This window comes from Phocoena phocoena, chromosome 15 (genome assembly GCF_963924675.1).
Source record: "Phocoena phocoena chromosome 15, mPhoPho1.1, whole genome shotgun sequence".
Classification (NCBI taxonomy): domain Eukaryota; kingdom Metazoa; phylum Chordata; class Mammalia; order Artiodactyla; family Phocoenidae; genus Phocoena; species Phocoena phocoena.
The window spans coordinates 6,234,402-6,252,351 of record NC_089233.1 but is presented as its reverse complement, the minus strand read 5'-3'; the positions used below and the strand labels follow the sequence as shown (position 1 = coordinate 6,252,351).

General features: G+C 47.7%; 1 protein-coding gene across 1 annotated transcript; it reads right to left on the bottom strand.

The window, feature by feature from the left end:
* Positions 1–335: 335 nt before the first annotated feature.
* TMEM225B (transmembrane protein 225B) lies at positions 336–11,561 on the bottom strand. The gene is made up of 5 exons (XM_065892863.1): positions 11,550–11,561; positions 8,834–9,044; positions 7,759–7,905; positions 6,856–6,993; positions 336–508 (listed from the first exon to the last, which is right to left on the bottom strand). The coding sequence occupies exons 1-5, from the start codon at positions 11,559–11,561 to the stop codon at positions 336–338; spliced, it is 681 nt and encodes a 226-aa protein (XP_065748935.1).
* Between the last annotated feature and the right edge of the window lie 6,389 nt (positions 11,562–17,950).

Here is a 17,950-nt window from a genome sequence, read left to right as displayed (position 1 = left end):
CCTGCACTGGAAGCTCAGAGTCTTAACCACTGGACCGCCAGGGAAGTCCCCTGTTTGTTTTTTGAGGCACGGATTAACAGACAGTAGTCATCGTTTTATTGAAAACACTTGTCCAAAAAAATCACTCAGAAAGCTCAGAAGAATTCAGAAAACTTTTAACAAATTTCAAACACACGCAAGATAGAATCACTTTGAGTAGGGGAAGTGGAGGGTTGATTTGACACTCAAGAGCCTCATCAAAAGTAGCAGAGACTGGTGGAGGTGGGGGAGCCACACACAGTGACACGTGTGCACTCACACAGCTTGACGAAGGGCAGGGCACAGACTATCTTGGTCTAGATAACTGTTTCCTCCTTCAGCAGCGTCTCCCTCTGTATGGAGCTCAGCTCTCCTCCCAAACTCTCCACGTTTTCCAGATGCGAGATCTCTTGGGTCTCCTCAGTACTCTGGGAAATGGGCAACAAATGACAGCTAAGGCAAGCTGTTTCTTGAACGAGGCAGATGGCACCTGGGTGACAGCAAAAGTTTGGGTCAGGTGAGAGACAGTGTCAGGCTCAGTGCCTGCCCTAGAGGTCGGAAACTCCCTCCTCTGACCTGATTCCCTCTGGTCTGCACCTGCCCTCCTAGTTCTCCCCTCCAATAAAAGGACAAGGCATACAAATAGGTGGATAAACTCATGGAACCGTGGCCAGTGCTGGAAGGCATCTTAGCAATTGTCTAACCATTAATAGGTAAGAAAACAAGGTTTCAGAGAGGAAGGTCAAACACAAAGCCCAGGCCTCTTCATGGCCAACTCACTCAAGACCCTCAGTAAGTGAAAGAAAGGAAGAAGAGAATCAATGTTCGTAAGAACAAACGGAGATATCTTGAGTGGATAATAAATGCTGTATTACGGCTAAGACAAAGATAAAAGACAACTATTTTCAGCTTTATAGCAGACTAGCTACTCTCCCACTAAACACAACAAAAATTCTAAATATTTCTTCAAAAACCTATTATTTATAAATGCATCATCGAGCTGACATCAGAGTAAGACATTCTTAGACGCCAAAACCATAGTGATAACAGGAATCTGAAGGGTTAGGCAACCACACAATTAGCCTTCACCTTGGAGACACGCGCTCAACCCAGGTGACCCTGAGTTTCCATTCTGCTGGGCTTTTGGGACACGGAAAAATAACAGGAAAGCCCAGGTCCTGCTTACAGTGGGGAAATCTAATAAGAGTCGGCCACATGAAACTGGAACTGCAAAGTTACCTGCATTGACTGAGATTTCACAAACACAGGCTAGCTCTTATGTGGGTCTGCAGCTAAACTAACAATACCAAGTATCTTGGTTGTGATCCTAGGGTAGTTCTGCACCCAAGCACCGGGCAAATGCAAATCCTTTTTTGAGGAAACAATTTAAATATAGGCCTCAAATAATTTCCAACAATGACAGCAAAAAAATTTTCCAAGGAAAATGAGTTCACAGTCAAAATCCACAGACCATACCAAGAAACAAGGTACCACAGCAAGAGCCTATAGAAACAGCTGTAGAAACAGCAGCAAATAATTCAGTTGTTAAACTTATAAGACACAGAATATAAAATAAGTATGTTTAACATGTATAATAAAAATATATTCAGAGGGCTTCTCTGGTGGCACAGTGGTTGGGAGTCCACCTGCCAATGCAGGGGACACGGGTTCGTGCCCCGGTCCGGGAGGATCCCATGTGCTGCGGAGCGGCTGGGCCAGTGAGCCATGGCCGCTGGGCCTGCGCGTCTGGAGCCTGTGCTCTGCGGCGGGAGGGGCCACACAGTGAGAGGCCCACGTACCGCAAAAAAAAAAAAAAAAAAAAAAATATATATATATATATATTCAGAGAACATATTTTAAATATGAGGAAAAAAGCATAAAAGTAACAAGATTTACAGGAAAATACAACTTCTAGTTATAAAATAGATTAACTGAAATAAAAATTTAATGGCTAGGTTAAATAGACCAGACACAGCTAAAAAGTGAATGGGTAGGGACTTCCCTGGTGGTCCAGTGGTAAAGAATCCACCTTGCAATGCAGGGGACGTGGGTTTGATCCCCGCTCAGGGAACTAAGATCCCACATGCCGTGGGGCAACCAAGCCTGCAGGCCACAACTACTGAGCTCGCATGCCTCAACTAGAGCCCACGTGCAGCAAACCACAGAGCCCACGGCTCTGGAACCGGTGCGCCACAACTATAGAGCCCACACGCCCTGGAGCCTGTGCGCCACAACTAGAGAAGAGAAAACCCACGTGCCACAACTAAGACCCAATGCAGCCAAAAATACATTTAAAAAATAATGATAATAATAAACCTTCTTTAAAAAAGTGAATGGGTAAACATGAAGATACATCTATATAAGGTATTCACAATGCAGCCCAGAAAGACAAAGACAGAAAATATGAAAGAGAAATTAAGACATGCAGGATAGAGTAACAAGGTCTAACAGAAATCTTCCTGGAGTTCCAAAAAGGACAAAAAGAAAGGGAAAGAAAATGGGGAGGAGATAAAAATGTTTTACAAATGCTGAGAGATATCACTCCTCAGCTTCAGCTCACACATCAAATCATAACACAAACATCCATACTCTGCAAAATACCAAAACAAGTCTCAGAGAAAAAAAAGTTGCCTCAAAAAGAATGATATTTTTAAAGAGAGCCAACTTCTCAACAATAAGAATAGAAGTGGGAAAGTAATAGAATAATATCTTGAATGCTGAGAGAATAACTGTTAACTTCAAAATGTATATTCAGCAAAACTAACTTTAATAAACAAAAATGAAAGATAATTTCATACAAACAAAATATGAGACAGTGTATCTCTAACTGACCCTCATTTAAAAAAGGCAAAAAAGGGCTTCCCTGGTGGCGCAGTGGTTGGGGGTCCGCCTGCCAATGCAGGGGACACGGGTTCGGGCCCCGGTCCGGGAAGATCCCACATGCCGCGGAGCGGCTGGGCCCGTGAGCCATGGCCGCTGAGCCTGCGCATCCGGAGCCTGTGCTCCGCAACGGGAGAGACCACAGCAGTGAGAGGCCCGCGTACCGAAAAAAAAAAAAAAAAGGCAAAAAAAAAAAAATGAGGGCTTCCCTGGTGGCACAGTGGTTGAGAATCTGCCTGCTAATGCAGGGGACACAGGTTCAAGCCCCGGTCTGGGAAGATCCCACATGCCGTGGAGCAACTAGGTCCGTGAGCCGCAACTACTGAACCTGCGCGTCTGGAGCCTGTGCTCCTCAACAAGAGAGGCCGTGGTAGTGAGAGGCCCGCGCATCCCAATGAAGAGTGGCCCCTGCTTGCTGCAACTAGAGAAAGCCCTCACACAGAAACGAAGACCCAACACAGCCATAAATAAATAAATAAATAAATAAATAAAATACATTAATTGTCAAAAGTAGAGTCATCATCATTATCATTATTAAAAAAATGATATAAATGAACTTATTTACAAAACAGAAACAGACTCACAGACTTAGAGAACAAACTTATGGTTACCAGGAGGGAAGGGTTGAGGGAGGGATAGTTAGGGAGTTTAGGATTGACAGGTACACACTGCTATATCTAAAATGGATAACCAACAAGGACCTACTGTATAGTACAGGGAACTCTGCTCAATATTATGTAACAATCTAAATGGGAAAAGAATTTGAAAAAGAATAGATACATGTATAAATGAATCACTTTGCTGTACACCTGAAACACAACATTGTTAATCAACTATACTCCAATATAAAATAAAAAGTTATAAAAAATCATTCTAAAGGATGTACTTCAGGATAATGATCTTAGATAGAAGGTCTGAGGTTTGATGAGCAGCTAAATTGGTAAATATGTGGGTAAATTTAAACAAGTATTAAATGCATAAAATAATAATAATAATGTATAGAATTTTTTTAAAAAACAGAAGAAACCAAAACACTGGACAAAATACCATATAAGTTGGGGGGGAGGGGCCTTGAATTATTTATGAAGAGAACAAATATGTTGATTAACTAAGCATGTTAAAATGTCAAGAGTAACTATGACACAAATGAAAACAGACCGTATAATTTCCAAACTAACGAGGGAGGAAATGTAATGAGAATTATATACATAAAATTCAATCAACCCAAAGCAAGGCAAGTGAGGTAGAGGGTGGGGAGCAGAAAAAACTGAAAGCACAAACTAAGGTGGTCGAAAAAATACAAATATATCAGTAGTCACAATAAACGTAAATCAACTAAATGCTCCAGACAAAGGTTATAATAAGACTAGATGAAAAAAATCCAATCATAAGCTATCTATGAGAGACATCCAAAACGTGAAGACAGAGACAGGCTTAAAGTAAAAGACGTAACAGGCAAATAATAACCTAAAGAATGTAGAGGTAGTTACACTAATATCAGATAAAACAGACTTTACAACAAAAAGCATTATAAGAAATAAAAAGTATCACAGCATGATGATAAAAAGTTCGATCCACTAGTAAAATAAAGCAATTCTAAATCAAGGTTTAAACAAGATGATAAAAAAGCTTGATGTAATGTTTATAGATAAAAGGTTGCATTCACCATGAGACATGAAAACGGACCTCAGACTAGGCTATAAAGCAAGTCAATAAATCTGAAAATATTAGGACTATATAAACCATGATCTCTCATCAAATTGAAACTAAGTTAAAAGCATTATCACTAAGATACAATAAAAATTCTATGCTTAGAAATTTTAAAGTATATTTTTAAATAATTCACGGATCAAAGAAAAAATCATAAGGGGAACAAGAAAATATCTGAAATCGAACAACAACAAAAGACATTACACATCAAAATGAGAGCTGCAAATAAAGATGCAATTCTTAGAGGGCAGCTGAAGTTTTAAATGCCTACTTAGAAAAGAAGAAATAATCAATGAGCTTAGATCCTGATTTAGGAAGCTGAAAAAGGAACAGCAGAATAAATACACAAAAAAGTAGTAGGGAGGGAAGTTCAAAATAAGAAGCAAAAAGTAATTAAATAGAAAACAAACAAGGTTTGTTTTCAAGAAAGCTAAGAAGCTGGTTTTTTGAAAACACTAAAAAAAACCTGTTAAACCTCTAACAAACATAGTAATGAAAAAAGAGAAAATTAGGTGTGAAAAAAGTACATAACTACAGCGACTTCCCTGGTGGCGCAGTGGTTAAGGATCCACCTGCCAATGCAGGGGACACGGTTCGATCCCTGGTCCGGGAGGATCCCACATGCCACCGAGCAACTAAGCCCATGCACCACAACTACTGAGCCTGCGCACTAGAGTCCGCGAGCCCCAACTACTGAAGCCCCCGTGCTGCAACTACTGAAGCTCGCGCACCTAGACCCCATGCTCCACAACAAGAGAAGCCACCGCGATGAGAAGCCCGCGCACCACAACGAAGAGTAGCCCCCTCTCACCACAACTAGAGAAAGCCCGCGCACAGCAATGAAGATGCAACGCAGCCAAAATAAATTCTTTTTAAGTACATAACTACAGATACAGCACAAATTAAAAGTTAAAACAGAAAACATTGAGTAATTTTATGTCAATAAAATTTAAAACTTAGATAAACTGTATAAACTTAGAGAAATATATAAATTACCAAAACTGACTCAAGAAGAAATAAAATATCTGAATAGTCCTATAATCATGAAAGAAACTCAGTCATAAACTTAAAATTCTCCCATAGAGAAATGCCATGCTTCTATAGGAAAGCTTAGTTATACAATTAAATACTCAAGGTGGTAAAAATGAATGAAGCTTAGTTCCTCATATTAACATGGAGGAATCGCAAGATTATGCTGATCAAACATAGCAAACTCCAGAAGAAAAAATACAGTTTGATTATATTCATATAAAGTTTTAAAGCATGCAAAACTAAATAATACATTGTTTAAGGATATATATGTGTAGTAAACATGATTGGCATAAATTTCTGAAGAATTGAATCCAGAGGGGAAAGAAGAGGAAGTGACCAGGAACAGCCACATGGCAGAGGGGGAAGACTTCAAAGATATTGAATACTTAATGTTCTAACATGTTTCGTTAATTTTGACAAACCCATTTTTTTCACATTTTAAAATCTCTGAAATGAGGATGTACCTTACAAGCTCTAGCACCTTAGAATTATACTTCGTATCAATTTTTCTTTCTCAGTGGTACATAAAATAAGGGTGTAACTTACAAACGATGGATTCGACAAAATGTGGCTAGTTCTTAAGCTATATGGTGGAAATATGGGTGTACAGTTTATTTATAATTACTTGTATCTTACAGATATACGATAAACATTCTTTGTTATATATTCAATGTATAATAAAATCAAGTTAAAATAGGTTCTGATCATGGGTCAGGTTAAAATAGTGGGAAGATTAGGAGTAGGGACAAAATTAGATGGGATTAAGAATTTCGATGATGACAGTTGGTAAAGAAAAAGCGACTGAGGAATAAGATCACAGATTTCAAGACAAAGAGACAGGAATAGAAAGCCTTAGGAACTGGGATGGTGGTAAGGGAGAGTATGAAAGTGTGCAAGTTTGGTTCTAAAGTCAAGGAGCATAAGAATGGGGAGGACGAGGGTGGCAGACATGGCTGAGGCCCTAGAGCAGTGCTGTCCAGTAGAAACTCCTGCATCCGCACTGTCCAATGTGGAAGCCACTAGGCACATAAGAATGTGGTTTTTGAACATGTGAAGTGTGGCTGGCGTGACTGAGGAACTCAATTTCTAACTTGATTTCATTTTAATTAAATAGCCACAAGTGAATACGGTTTTGAACAGCACAGCTCTAGAGCGTCCACAGCTCCTGAATCCAGACAGAGGGCAGGGAGAGGGCACCAGCCCTGGGACACTCACCAGCCACTAGGAACAGAAGGATGCTAAAGCCCAGGACGTAGTAAGGCCACTGCACAAAGAACTGCGGGGGGCTGGGCTTCATCTGCAGACTCCGGATCTCCAGGGCATGCAGCAACAAGGCCAGGAAGGCACAGGCCCCTGTGGGTCACAGGGCGGCAGCCTTGCTCTCCTCCCGTGGCTCCCACCTCCACTCCAGCCTTCCTACACCTGTGTGGCTCCTGCCCGCACCCTTGCCCCTTCAGAGCCAATAACCTCCACCCCACATGCCTGTCTCGCCCTCCTTCCCAACTCATCTCAAAGCCCGTGTGCCTCACCTCCCAGGGGCCCCATGATCAGAAATCCCCTTCCCAGGTACCCTCTGTGCCTGTGCTCTTGGCTGACTCCCCATGGGGCCCCCTGGGTGTGACGCTTTGGACGAAACTCAACCTGATTTTCCCACTGTGAGCGTTCCACCTCCTCCATCTGATGGGAGCCTCCCAGGGTAGGGCCTTGGTCAGCCTTTTAAAGTCAAAAGGTTCCAGAGGGCAGAGATGATCTCTTCCATTCATTCATCCAAGAAACATTTGTATTTCATTTATATTCTATATTTCAATTCTATTATAACCCTGTACCAGATTCTATGACAGTTGCTGGGACAGAGATTATGGGGAAAAGACCCCCAGACAGATGACACCAAGCCAAGGCTGTGAGGACAGTGTCCGCTGGGAGTGCAGTTAGGATAAGCCCCAAAGCAGGGGGATCACAAACCCTGAGGGGGCGGGTTGGGGTGGGCTACTTCATTGAGAGGGCAGTGGAGGAGAGGGGCCCTAAAAATCCCCTCTCCAGAGACCACCCGCCCGCCATCTCCGGCCGTCTCCCCAGATCCCCCACCCAAAAGGCTGGGGCCCGCCTGCTGCTCCCCACCTGTGAGGAAGCTGATGAAGGCTGACACGAGATTGTGCTTCCGGGTCCTCGGAAAGAGCCGAGATGCAAAGGACACCATGACGACAGTGGTGAGGAAAGACAAGATGACGGCGGACAGCAGGAAAACACGGCCCACGATGATGTAAACTGCAGGGGAGGGAGGGAGAGCTGGCTGGCGCTGGGCACCCTGGCCCAGAGGGCAGAGCCCTGCAGAGCCTGGGCAGGGGTGGTCCCAGAGCCGGGTCGCCATCAGGTCCCAAAGCGTGGCCTGGGACCAAGGCTCCGACCCGACTGCTTTGCCCCCAAGCATGCCCTGGGCCCACCATCTTGTTCCCCATGACATGAAAAAAAAGTTAGATGGGCAATTTCAGACACTGAAATTATTAACCAATTCTTAACAAATACTGTTACATGAATCTGGTTGTATCAAAGCGTAGGAGAAAACCATGTATTGTTTGGGAAAAAACGGTGGCTTTAATAAACAACATAAAATGAAACTGTCGTGATAAAATTTGTTGCATGTGGAAATGTGAAGAATTGCATCCACATTGGTCACACTGAAATAGTCACTGGTGGAAAATCAGAACTCTGTGAGGTCAGGATATTCTGAACTCTGCAAGGGAGCCCCTATTTAATTATCCACATTAACAGGAATAGTGAAACAGACCGAGGATCGAGGGGAATTCATTTTCCTAGTGTTGGCGTGATTCAGACCTTGTTAAGGTGAGTCTGTATGACCTCCTGAGCGTGCAGAGGTGAGCGGCTGGGGGAGGGACAAAGAGACAAAGGTGTTGAAGACCCAGATATTCTAGAACCTACCCTGGGGTTAAACCAGGGGTTCTCTAGTACGGGCAGTACTGCCCCCACAGGGGATGTCTGGCAATCCCAGGAGGTAACGGTGGGCATCACAACTAGCGGTGTGTGTGTTGGGGGGGCGCTAATGGACTCTAGTGAGGAGAAGGCAGGGGCAAATTCAGTTCTGTCCTAGCTGCCCCCACCAGTCCTCTGTCACCCCCCAATGCCCACGCTGGTCCCATCTCCCAAGCCCTCATCCCCGCCTCCATCCACCCCGTACCGGGTAAGGGTTGTGGCTTCCAGCACTTGATATGGAAGCAGTTCTCAAAGAGGCCACTGAAAAACACTTCCTGGGACTCCTCGTTCACCAGACGAACCCAGAAGGGGAAGATGGAGACCAGCAGTATAAGCAGGTAGCCCAGGGAGGTCAAGGCAGGGGCTATGGCCCAGGTGAACCCCTTCATGTCTTTGTCCTCTAATGTCAGCATCACCTGTGGAGGGGAACAATGAAGGGGGGGTCCTCACGCAACACGGGGTGAAGGAGATGATGCCCGTGGACATGTTAGCACACGTGAAGCTCGAGAAATGTTGATTTCTTTGCCTTGATTAAACTTGCAGCCTTACAGACCTCTTCAGTAGGCCTAAACAATGCATAAAACATTTTCTTCCACTAATTCACTGGGCAATCTTGAGCATGTGGGGTCCCTTCTTTGAGCCTCAATTTCCACCTCTGTAAAATTTCCACCTCTCCCAGCTCTAAAGTTCTAACCTCTCAGTTCTGTTGACACCCACCCACTAGCCACAGAAGAACCTCTCCAGTCAGCTGTAAGCTACTATGTGCCTTTTGAGATTTCAGAATGAGGACCAGGGCAGAGATTAAAACCAGGGCCTGAAGTGCCTTTACTCAGTGACTGGCCTTTTCTCAGGACCTGGGGTATAGACAGACAGGGGTCCACCTGGCCTGGAGGAGCCCTCTGCTGAAAAATGAGCAGAAAATATGCTCACAGAAAGTTTTGTTTTTTTTTTTTTTTTTTTTTTTGCGGTACGCGGGCCTCTCACTGTTGTGGTCTCTCCCGTTGCGGAGCACAGGCTCCGGACGCACAGTCTCAGCGGCCATGGCTCACGGGCCCAGCCGCTCCGCGGCATGTGGGATCCTCTCGGACCAGGGCACAAACCCATGTCCCCTGCATCGGCAGGCGGACTCTCAACCACTGCGCCACCAGGGAAGCCCGCTCACAGAAAGTTTTAAAAATAGTTTTAGAGTTTCACAGACCCTCCTGAAGCCCTAGGTACCCTCTAGGCCTGGAGGTCAAGACCCTCAGTTAAGGATCCCTCATAACTTCTCCATCACCACCAGCTGTCATTAAGGATGTCTTCTTGGAAGGAGCACCTGTGATGTGGAAGCTAAGTGCCAACAGCTGGATTTGGTTCTGGACACCCGTGACTGTGTCCCAGCTTTATCACTTGCTGGCTGGGTAACCTCGGGGAACTGGCTAAAACTCTCAGGACCTTGGGTCCCCATTTGGAAAAAAAAGAGGAAATAACACCTGCCTAGTAAGGTCCTTGCCAGGGCCAAGTGAAATGCTGCCAAAGACATGTCAAGCACAGTGCTTAGGGCCCAGGCGTTTGGTTAAAGTTGAAGGGTGAGGGGCCGCCAACTTCTCCTAAAATGCAAACATTCCTGAGGGAAATTCACATCCACCACCCAAGGGCAAATGTATTCAACTAGTCTGCTTTCCTCTCCAGGCTGGCAGGGGAAGGAGAGGGGCGGTTGGAAGCCTGGGTGCGGCAGGCAGGGCGGGCCCTGTCCGGGTGGCCCCCAATGACCCTGGCCACACGGCGGTGCAGAATGGCGACATCAGGGGGTGAGAGACAGGACATGGGAGGTGGTAGACACCCCAAGACAACAGCCCTTCTTTCCAAGTCATGCCCAGAGCCAGGCCTGGAGGCTCCTGCCTAAGCAGACAGCCTGGCAGCACCAAGCTTCGCAGCTGCGCACTGCTGTGTACAAGACTAGGCCCTCGGAGTGAGGGGTTTCCCTCTCCTCTCCGCCCCTGTGTGTGCCCACGCACTGGAGCCCCTCCACGCTCCCCATGCGGATGCCCCTCTCGCTGCAGCCGGGGGCAAGGAGTGTCTGAGGCTTTGAGATCTGCTGATCACCACAGCAGAACAAGCCATCAGGTAGAGGGCAGAGGAAATCTGCTGTCTATAAAAGGGTTAACAGCTGTTGACCTCCGACTGCTGTCAGAGTGCTTGGAAACTTTCTAAAGCACTCTCTCCTCTTTCTGTTGTTCATTACTTCCTTTTCTTCAGGTCTTCCCCCCTGAAAAATTTATCCTGCCCTCTCTGCAACGCTTCCCTTTCGATCTTCCCTCCACCCTCTGGCCAGTACTGGTGAGTCACCTGAACTTCAGGGCCTCGGTGTCCTCTACTCTAAGAGGATGAAGACCAGAGAGCCTTGAGTCCTGGCTCTAAAGCTCTCCAGGTAGGAGTCATGGCGGCATCTTGACCCCCATCCTCTGGATGGAATGGAGAACCCTGGACATTTTCCGTTGATGGTCTGAGCCCCTTCCTGCCCCCCCTGCCCCCCCAATGAACCTCAACGTGTCTAAAGCTGAGCTCGGTGTCTTCCCTATTTTAGTCACCCTCTCCTTCCCCCACGCTCTAGCCTGGAGCTCCTGCCGGCTTCTCCATTTCTCCCACACTTCCACCTCCTCAGCATTCCTCACCTTCTCAGCTTTTCTTTCATAAGGTTTCCCAAGAACCCAGCCTCTTGCCTCCACACCCGCCATGTCTCCCTCCATTCCCAGAACACCACAGTCACCCCAAGCACCTCCAGCCTTTCCCGGGGGTGGGGGTGAATGCCCTCACTTCACCTCTAGACCTTTTAAATCCCACATCTTCTGCAAAGCTCACCTTGGTCCTGTCCACTCCATGGACCCTCCCAGCCACCAGCCATTAACCATTCATTCCACAAAAGTGAACTGTGTACTTACTGGGCGCCCCATGCCCAGCTTAGGCCAATGGGGAGAATCAGGGATGAAAAAAGACAGGAACTCGCAGGCTCTTGGTAACTACTGGGGAGAAGAGACACATAAACTTGTCTCGCGGGACAGCGCTTTCCCTCACCCCCTCCCCGCCCCGGGGTGACTGAGAGGCCAGGCACCACCTCCTAGCTGTCTGTCCCCTTGCCCACCCCAGGCTGCTCTCCAGTGAGGGGGACCTTGTGGGCCTTTCTCCAGGGATAGGCCAGCGTCCTGCATGGAGCAGCCCTCAGTGCTGGATCTGGACGACTGTGCACCAGGGATATACAATTGGGGGACACACTGATATGAGCCAGACTCAAAGGACCATAGACATGTTCATGTAAAGGGGGATTTGGAGAACCCTTTGTACTGATGGGGAAACAGCTGGAAAGAAGAATGGACTGGTCCAGGATCCCAGGCTCAGTCAGAGTGGAGGCAGGGACCACAGTCCTGCACAGCTGCCCCTCCCTCCTCACCTCTTCACCAGTCGCCACTGGCCAGCAGTTCAGTTCGGGATTCCCAAAAGTGGGGGTCAGGGAGAGAGAATGGGGGGAACAGAAAACTACCAACTTTTTACTTTGCCAAGGGCATTCAAAACAAAGCAAAACTACTGCCATCTACTATCACCAATTGTTTTCATTATTATTTTGAAAAGGACCTATGGCACTGTAAAGTAGAAGAGCTGCATGCTCCGTGGGGCCCGGGTTCCCGCTGGCAAGGTCTCCCTGAGCCATCGCGCCGCAGCCCGAGGGCAGCCCTGTCACCGGCCCAGGCCCTGCGCATGCCAGGGACAGCTGAGGACTACACAGGGCGAAGAACGAGAGGAGCAACATAAGAGTGCATCTCAGGCTGGACCGGGAAGAGACCAGGAGAGAACCGTCTGGGCCGCGAGGAGCCTCACTCCCCACTTTTCCCGCCAGTAATTTGAGGCTACTTGGGCTGCAAACTAGCTTAGGTTCCGTCAGAGGTTCCTTCCTGCTGACCACCCTCCACCCTTCCGTGGCCCCAAAGCCCCAGTGACATTTTCCAGACCCAAAGATGGGTGCTGACCTGGCCATCAGCCCCCAGATCCAGCCCCGCGGGTCCCAACAGCCGGCCGGTAATGTTTGGGGTTTGGGGGGCCTCTTCCTCTTCCTCGCCCTCCCCCTCCCAACCCGTGACTCCACCTCCGCTCGCCACCGCCCCCCCCCCCACACACACACAGTTTCCAGTCCCTCTGCCGAAGCACCGTTGGGGTCTCCCAGTCTCCCGGTCTCCCGGGCGGGGCTTCCCTTCAGGCGGCCCGCGGTCCGGACCTTCCGTTGGCCCCCGAGGCCCGGCGAGGGTCTGCTCCGTCTCCCGGCAGAGCCCACCGAGCCCTCGGGGCCCTGCAGGGGAGGGCGGGGGTTCTCACCTCTCGGCCCGCCGCCGCCCGCCGCTCACCTGGCCCTCGGCTGGGGGAACCTGGCCTCCGGGGTGGTCTGCAGTCCCGGAACAGAGTGGGGACTGGAGCAACCTTAAGTCCGCGGATCTGAATTCGGATTCCAGCTCTGCCATCACCAGCAGGATGACCTTGGGTGAGTTACTTCTCCTTCCTGGGTATCAGTTTTCTCATCTGTGAAACGGGAATGATAATAGTAACTCCCCCCGTGAGATGGCTGGAAGTGCCTGGAAGACACTTCGCTGTGGACTCCGCAGAGAGGCAGCGCTACACAAACAGCAGCCTGGACCGCGAGCCTGGAAGAAGCCAGAGTTTCCTGACTACCCAAGGCCCTGCCAGTTCGCTCCCCTTCCCCAAGACCCTCGCTCACCCCCCTCCCCCACTCCCAGGCCCTCCCTCGCCCTTGCCCTGCGCATGCGTTCTGATCGCCTTCAGCCCCCCGCCCTCCGCCCCTGGCCCTCACATTCCTCCGCTCTTCTCTGCCCTTGCGTCTTAGGGCTGACTGCACCTCTCACCACGTGGGCTGGTTTTAAACTTTTAAACTTAGGCTCTTCCAAGAGAGGCACTCTGGCTCCTGGCCCTGGGGGTGGGGCTGGGGGGCCGGTTCGAGTGGCAAGAGCGGCCACACTTGGAGCCGGATAAGTCACCAGCACCCCCCTTGCTTTGAGTCTACGCCCACCAAGGAAACGCATTTGTAACTCCTAAGATTTTAAAAAGCCAGGACCATGTCTGCCACCTCCTCACACCTCTTCACTAGGGCCAGCACATATTCAAAGACAACAGGAAGGGCTGAGAGCTGATGAACCACTAAGTTATTGAATCACCTATCATGGGAGAGGCATAGCAAAGGCCCTTTTACTAGTCATGATTCTGTCTGTCCTAAGGTTCAGACCCAGATTTGTAAGCGCTCAGGCAAGACAGGGTCTTTATTGGCTTAGCTGGGGCAGGGCAGAGTACAGCTGGGGAGGCCTGGAGCCAGGCCAGGGAGACCCCCTCTGCCCTGATCTCAGAGAGATGGCTTTGATCCCCTCCACCCCATAGGCTATCATCCTCCAGGCGGCAGGGGACATCAACCTCCAGACTCACATCCTCACATTTAGCCACCTGAGGGAAAAAGAATATCTTCTTCACCCTATTCCCACCCCTACTTGGTTGGAAATTTCCCAGGGAAGCATTCTGATTGGCTCAGCTCTGGTCAAAAGCTCATTCCACTCTGGCCAAAGAAGATGACTCAGCTGTGCCCCACAGAGGCCAGGCAGGTAGGATCATCTAAGAAGCCAGCCATTTGGACCACTTATCTGGAGCAGCGTACAAACTTTCTAAAAGGAAGTGAACACCTTTAGAACACCTTTCTAAAAGGTGTCCTCAGAAGAAGGGAGAAGTTATGGCAGACCGTGACAGCATCGTCATACTTTTTTACACATCAAATCCAAATCATTGGCATTATTATGCCCAGGCTGCCGATGAAAAAACTGAGTCTCAGGTTAAGAACATGCCCAAACTATCATGTGGATGGTTGCTAAAGGATCGTGGATGATTACTAAAAACATTAGGCTGTAGAGGAACAGATTCTTCACATGGTGCTGGAGTTTATCGTCCTCACAAATTACTAACTGCAAAAGGAAAACATATCTTTACACAGGAGAAACCTAGCAGTCACTACCTTAAACAAGTGAACAAACAGCACTACTTGGGGTGGAATAATCTGACGTCATGTGCCTCTTGAGGTGATAGCAGTATGAAGGAGACATCACCTGTGAGGTATTCTTGCCAAAAATGTGTCATCAGGCCTCTAAACCTCTTTTCAGTTAAGAGGAAATACAGGGGGGTGAGAAGGAAGCTAAATACCACCGGAGTAAAACAAAGAAATCAATTTTGTAGAAAATTATAAAGGATAACTCTTCTTGACTCCTCCAAAAGTCACTGTCATTAAAAAAAAAAAAAAAGTGGAACTATTCTAGATTAAAAGAAACTAAAGAGATATAAAGCCAAATGTAATGTGACCCTTGATTTTTTTTTTCTGATTTGAAATAATCTAACTATAAAACACATTCTTGGGGCAACTAGGGAAAATCTAAATAGAGTCCATTTTAGATGGTATTATGGAATTAAATTATTTTTCTTAGGTATGTTAATAGTGTTGCGATTATGTAGGAGAATGACCTTACTCTTAGGAGACACATGCCATAGTATTTAGGGTGAAGGTTATATCTGAGCTTACTTTCAAATGATTCAGAAAAAAAGCATATAGATAGAAAGCAAATACGGAAAAATGTTAATACTGGCCATCTAAGTGGAGGATGTATAGGGTGTTCATTATTCTATTCTTTCAAGTTTTCTGTATATAAATCAGACCAAAAAATCAGAAAAAATAAAAAGAGACCTTGTCTAAGAACACAAAGAGCTGGAACCTGAACCCGGGTTTATCACTCAACACAAGTGCTTTCTCTAATGACAGAGGCCAGGATAGGTGAACATGGTCCCTGCCCTCATCCAGCTTGCAGCAAGCACAGAAGACAGGCAACTGAATAAATCATTTTTTTAAAGTGTGCTCGGTGCACAAAAAGTATAGCATGCTACGGCAATTGCAGAGCGAGAATAATTCAGTCCAAAGGAAGACCTGCCAAGAAGGCCCTTCTAGACAGAATCTTACTCCCAAAAAGGGATTGCAATGTGCAAAGACTTTTCCCTGCTCTACAGCAAGAAATACTGTACATTATACTTTGCACACATGCTCCCTTGTGCACAAACAGAACAAAAGTCTGACTTACCTTTGTGATGGATGTTTTCTACTCCGTTCTAGTTCTGCCTACTTTTTCCTTTTACCCTTTGCTACTCTCAACTCATTACAATAAATTAATTTTAAGACCCCCTAGTGGCTCTTGACCTACATTTGAAAAATACTGTGTTCAAGGACCCAGTGAATTTCAGAATGACTGGGAGAAGGGGAGGTCACAGAGGGCTGGAGAAGTCAGTGGGCAGAGCTGGGATTTGAGGGTCTTGTTGATTTCATTCTGAGGGCCATGACGGGCCTTTGGTGGGATTAAAGCAGTCCATGTGGGTGCCACTGCCAAAATTCAACTTCCTCCTCCTCCTGTCTCCCTGAGAAATGGACTATTTCCTGCCATATCAATAAACAAAGGATTGTCACAGTTGTCAACGACTGCAGCCCTCCAACGTGAGCTGAGGAAACTCAGGGCTGAAAAGAACACCTGCCACCTAGCAGCCATCAGACTGCAGCCACTCCCTGTGGTGAACCCTGAGGAAACCCAGGATGTGTCAGGCTACTGGCCCCAGATAACCGAGGTGCACAGCAAATAAATGATTTCAGTGAGCCAAGACTCTTGCATCTTCCCATACATAGAAAAGCGCTAAATTCCTTGAGGTATCTGGTTTTCTTTAGCAATAATCTTTTGATGTCCCGACAGCCTGTCCTTTGTTGCCAAACTCCTATATATCCTGGCTGCCCCTCCCCTCCTCGGAGCAATTTCTCAGAGTTATCTGAAACGCTGTCCCCCCGGGGCTGCAGTCCTTATTTTGCCCCAAATAAAACTTAACTCGCAGCTCTCACGTTGTACTTTTTTTTTTTTTTTAAGTCAATATCCCCATCGCCCAAAGACTCCTACCCCTTCAACCAGAGCATAGGAAATGCCTCTCACCCAGGGGGCCCAAGGCTGTGTTCAAAGTATGGCTTGGGACTGCCAGACCAGCCCCTCCCAGGACTGAATATTTTAGAAAGTGTATATAAGTTTAGGTCATAGTCTCCTCTGGAAGCATTTTCATGTTTTCCCGGGTCTAGGGTAGGGGGACAGGCAAGGGAAGAGGGAACTGTCTGCTGGAAAAGTAGGTAGAGAGCCCATGAGCTGGGGCTGGAGTCTTCAGAGTTCTGACTCCCCCAGGCTCTGTGCTTTCCTTGGTCCCAAGCTCCAAAGGGAAAATCCAAAGTTACCCAAACCAGAGCCTTACTGCACAGGACAGAAGCAGAACCCGGCAATGAGCAGGCCCTGAGGGCTCCCACCCAATAGCTGGCTCCACCCCCAGCACAACAGTCCCTCCCACCGCTCCTTCCACCTGGCCTGGGACACCCAGTCTGTCTCCTCTCACACAGGCCCCGGAGTCTCTCCATACTCCCAGCCCAGCCCTCCTGCCAGCCCTCAGTGCCTAAGCCGCCAGATCCTGTGTGATCCCTTTGTGTCCTCTTAGCACCTGTGAAGCATTGATAACTTCTACTGTATAGATTTTCAACTTTGGTTGCACATTAGAATTACTTGGGAGCTTACAAAACACCAAAGTCCAGGCCATACCCCATACCAAATGTACACAACCTCAGAGACTGAGGCTCCAGTGCTTTGAAAGCTCCCCAGGTGATTCCAGTAGGCAACCCAAGCTAAGAATCTCTGCTCTACTGGGTCCTGCTGCAGCTAGGAGCCATTGGGGGGGGGGAGGGGGGGCGGGGGAATGAGGTCATGATGGGTTCGGGTGATCCACCCTCCTGGTTTGCGGAGGACTGAGCATTTTACTGGATGTGGGACGTCCGATGTTAAGGCTGGGAAAGTCCTGGCAAACTGGATGAGCTGGTCACCCTCGTGTTCACCTGAGCTCTAACGGCTTGATGAACTACTCTGTCCACTAGTAATGTTTGTGCCTAAAGAATCAGAGCCCCGCTTGAGTGCTTTTGATACTGCTAGGCAAATTCTTTTCTCCTCTCTCCTGGCCTCCAGGGACACCTCCACTCTTGCAGCCTGGCACGTGACCCCACACACTTACCTTGTCCTGGGGTGCCCTTCTCGGCCAGTCAGAATCCGACCTGGCCTTCAGACCCCACTCATCAAGCACTGCCTTATTCCAGAAGCTTCTCAGACCCCATAGAAGGAAAGGGCCCTTTCTGTGGTATAAGGGGGTGGAAGGGACTCGAAGAGGGTTACATGCCAGATGGAGTAAGTGGGCCCAC

Coding starts and splice junctions, on each gene's coding strand:
- TMEM225B (XM_065892863.1), bottom strand. Junction 7,906..8,833: donor GAAGCCACAACCCTTACCCG/GTACGGGGTGGA, acceptor CCTCCCCTGCAG/TTTACATCATCGTGGGCCGT. Junction 6,994..7,758: donor CTTCATCAGCTTCCTCACAG/GTGGGGAGCAGC, acceptor TGTGACCCACAG/GGGCCTGTGCCTTCCTGGCC.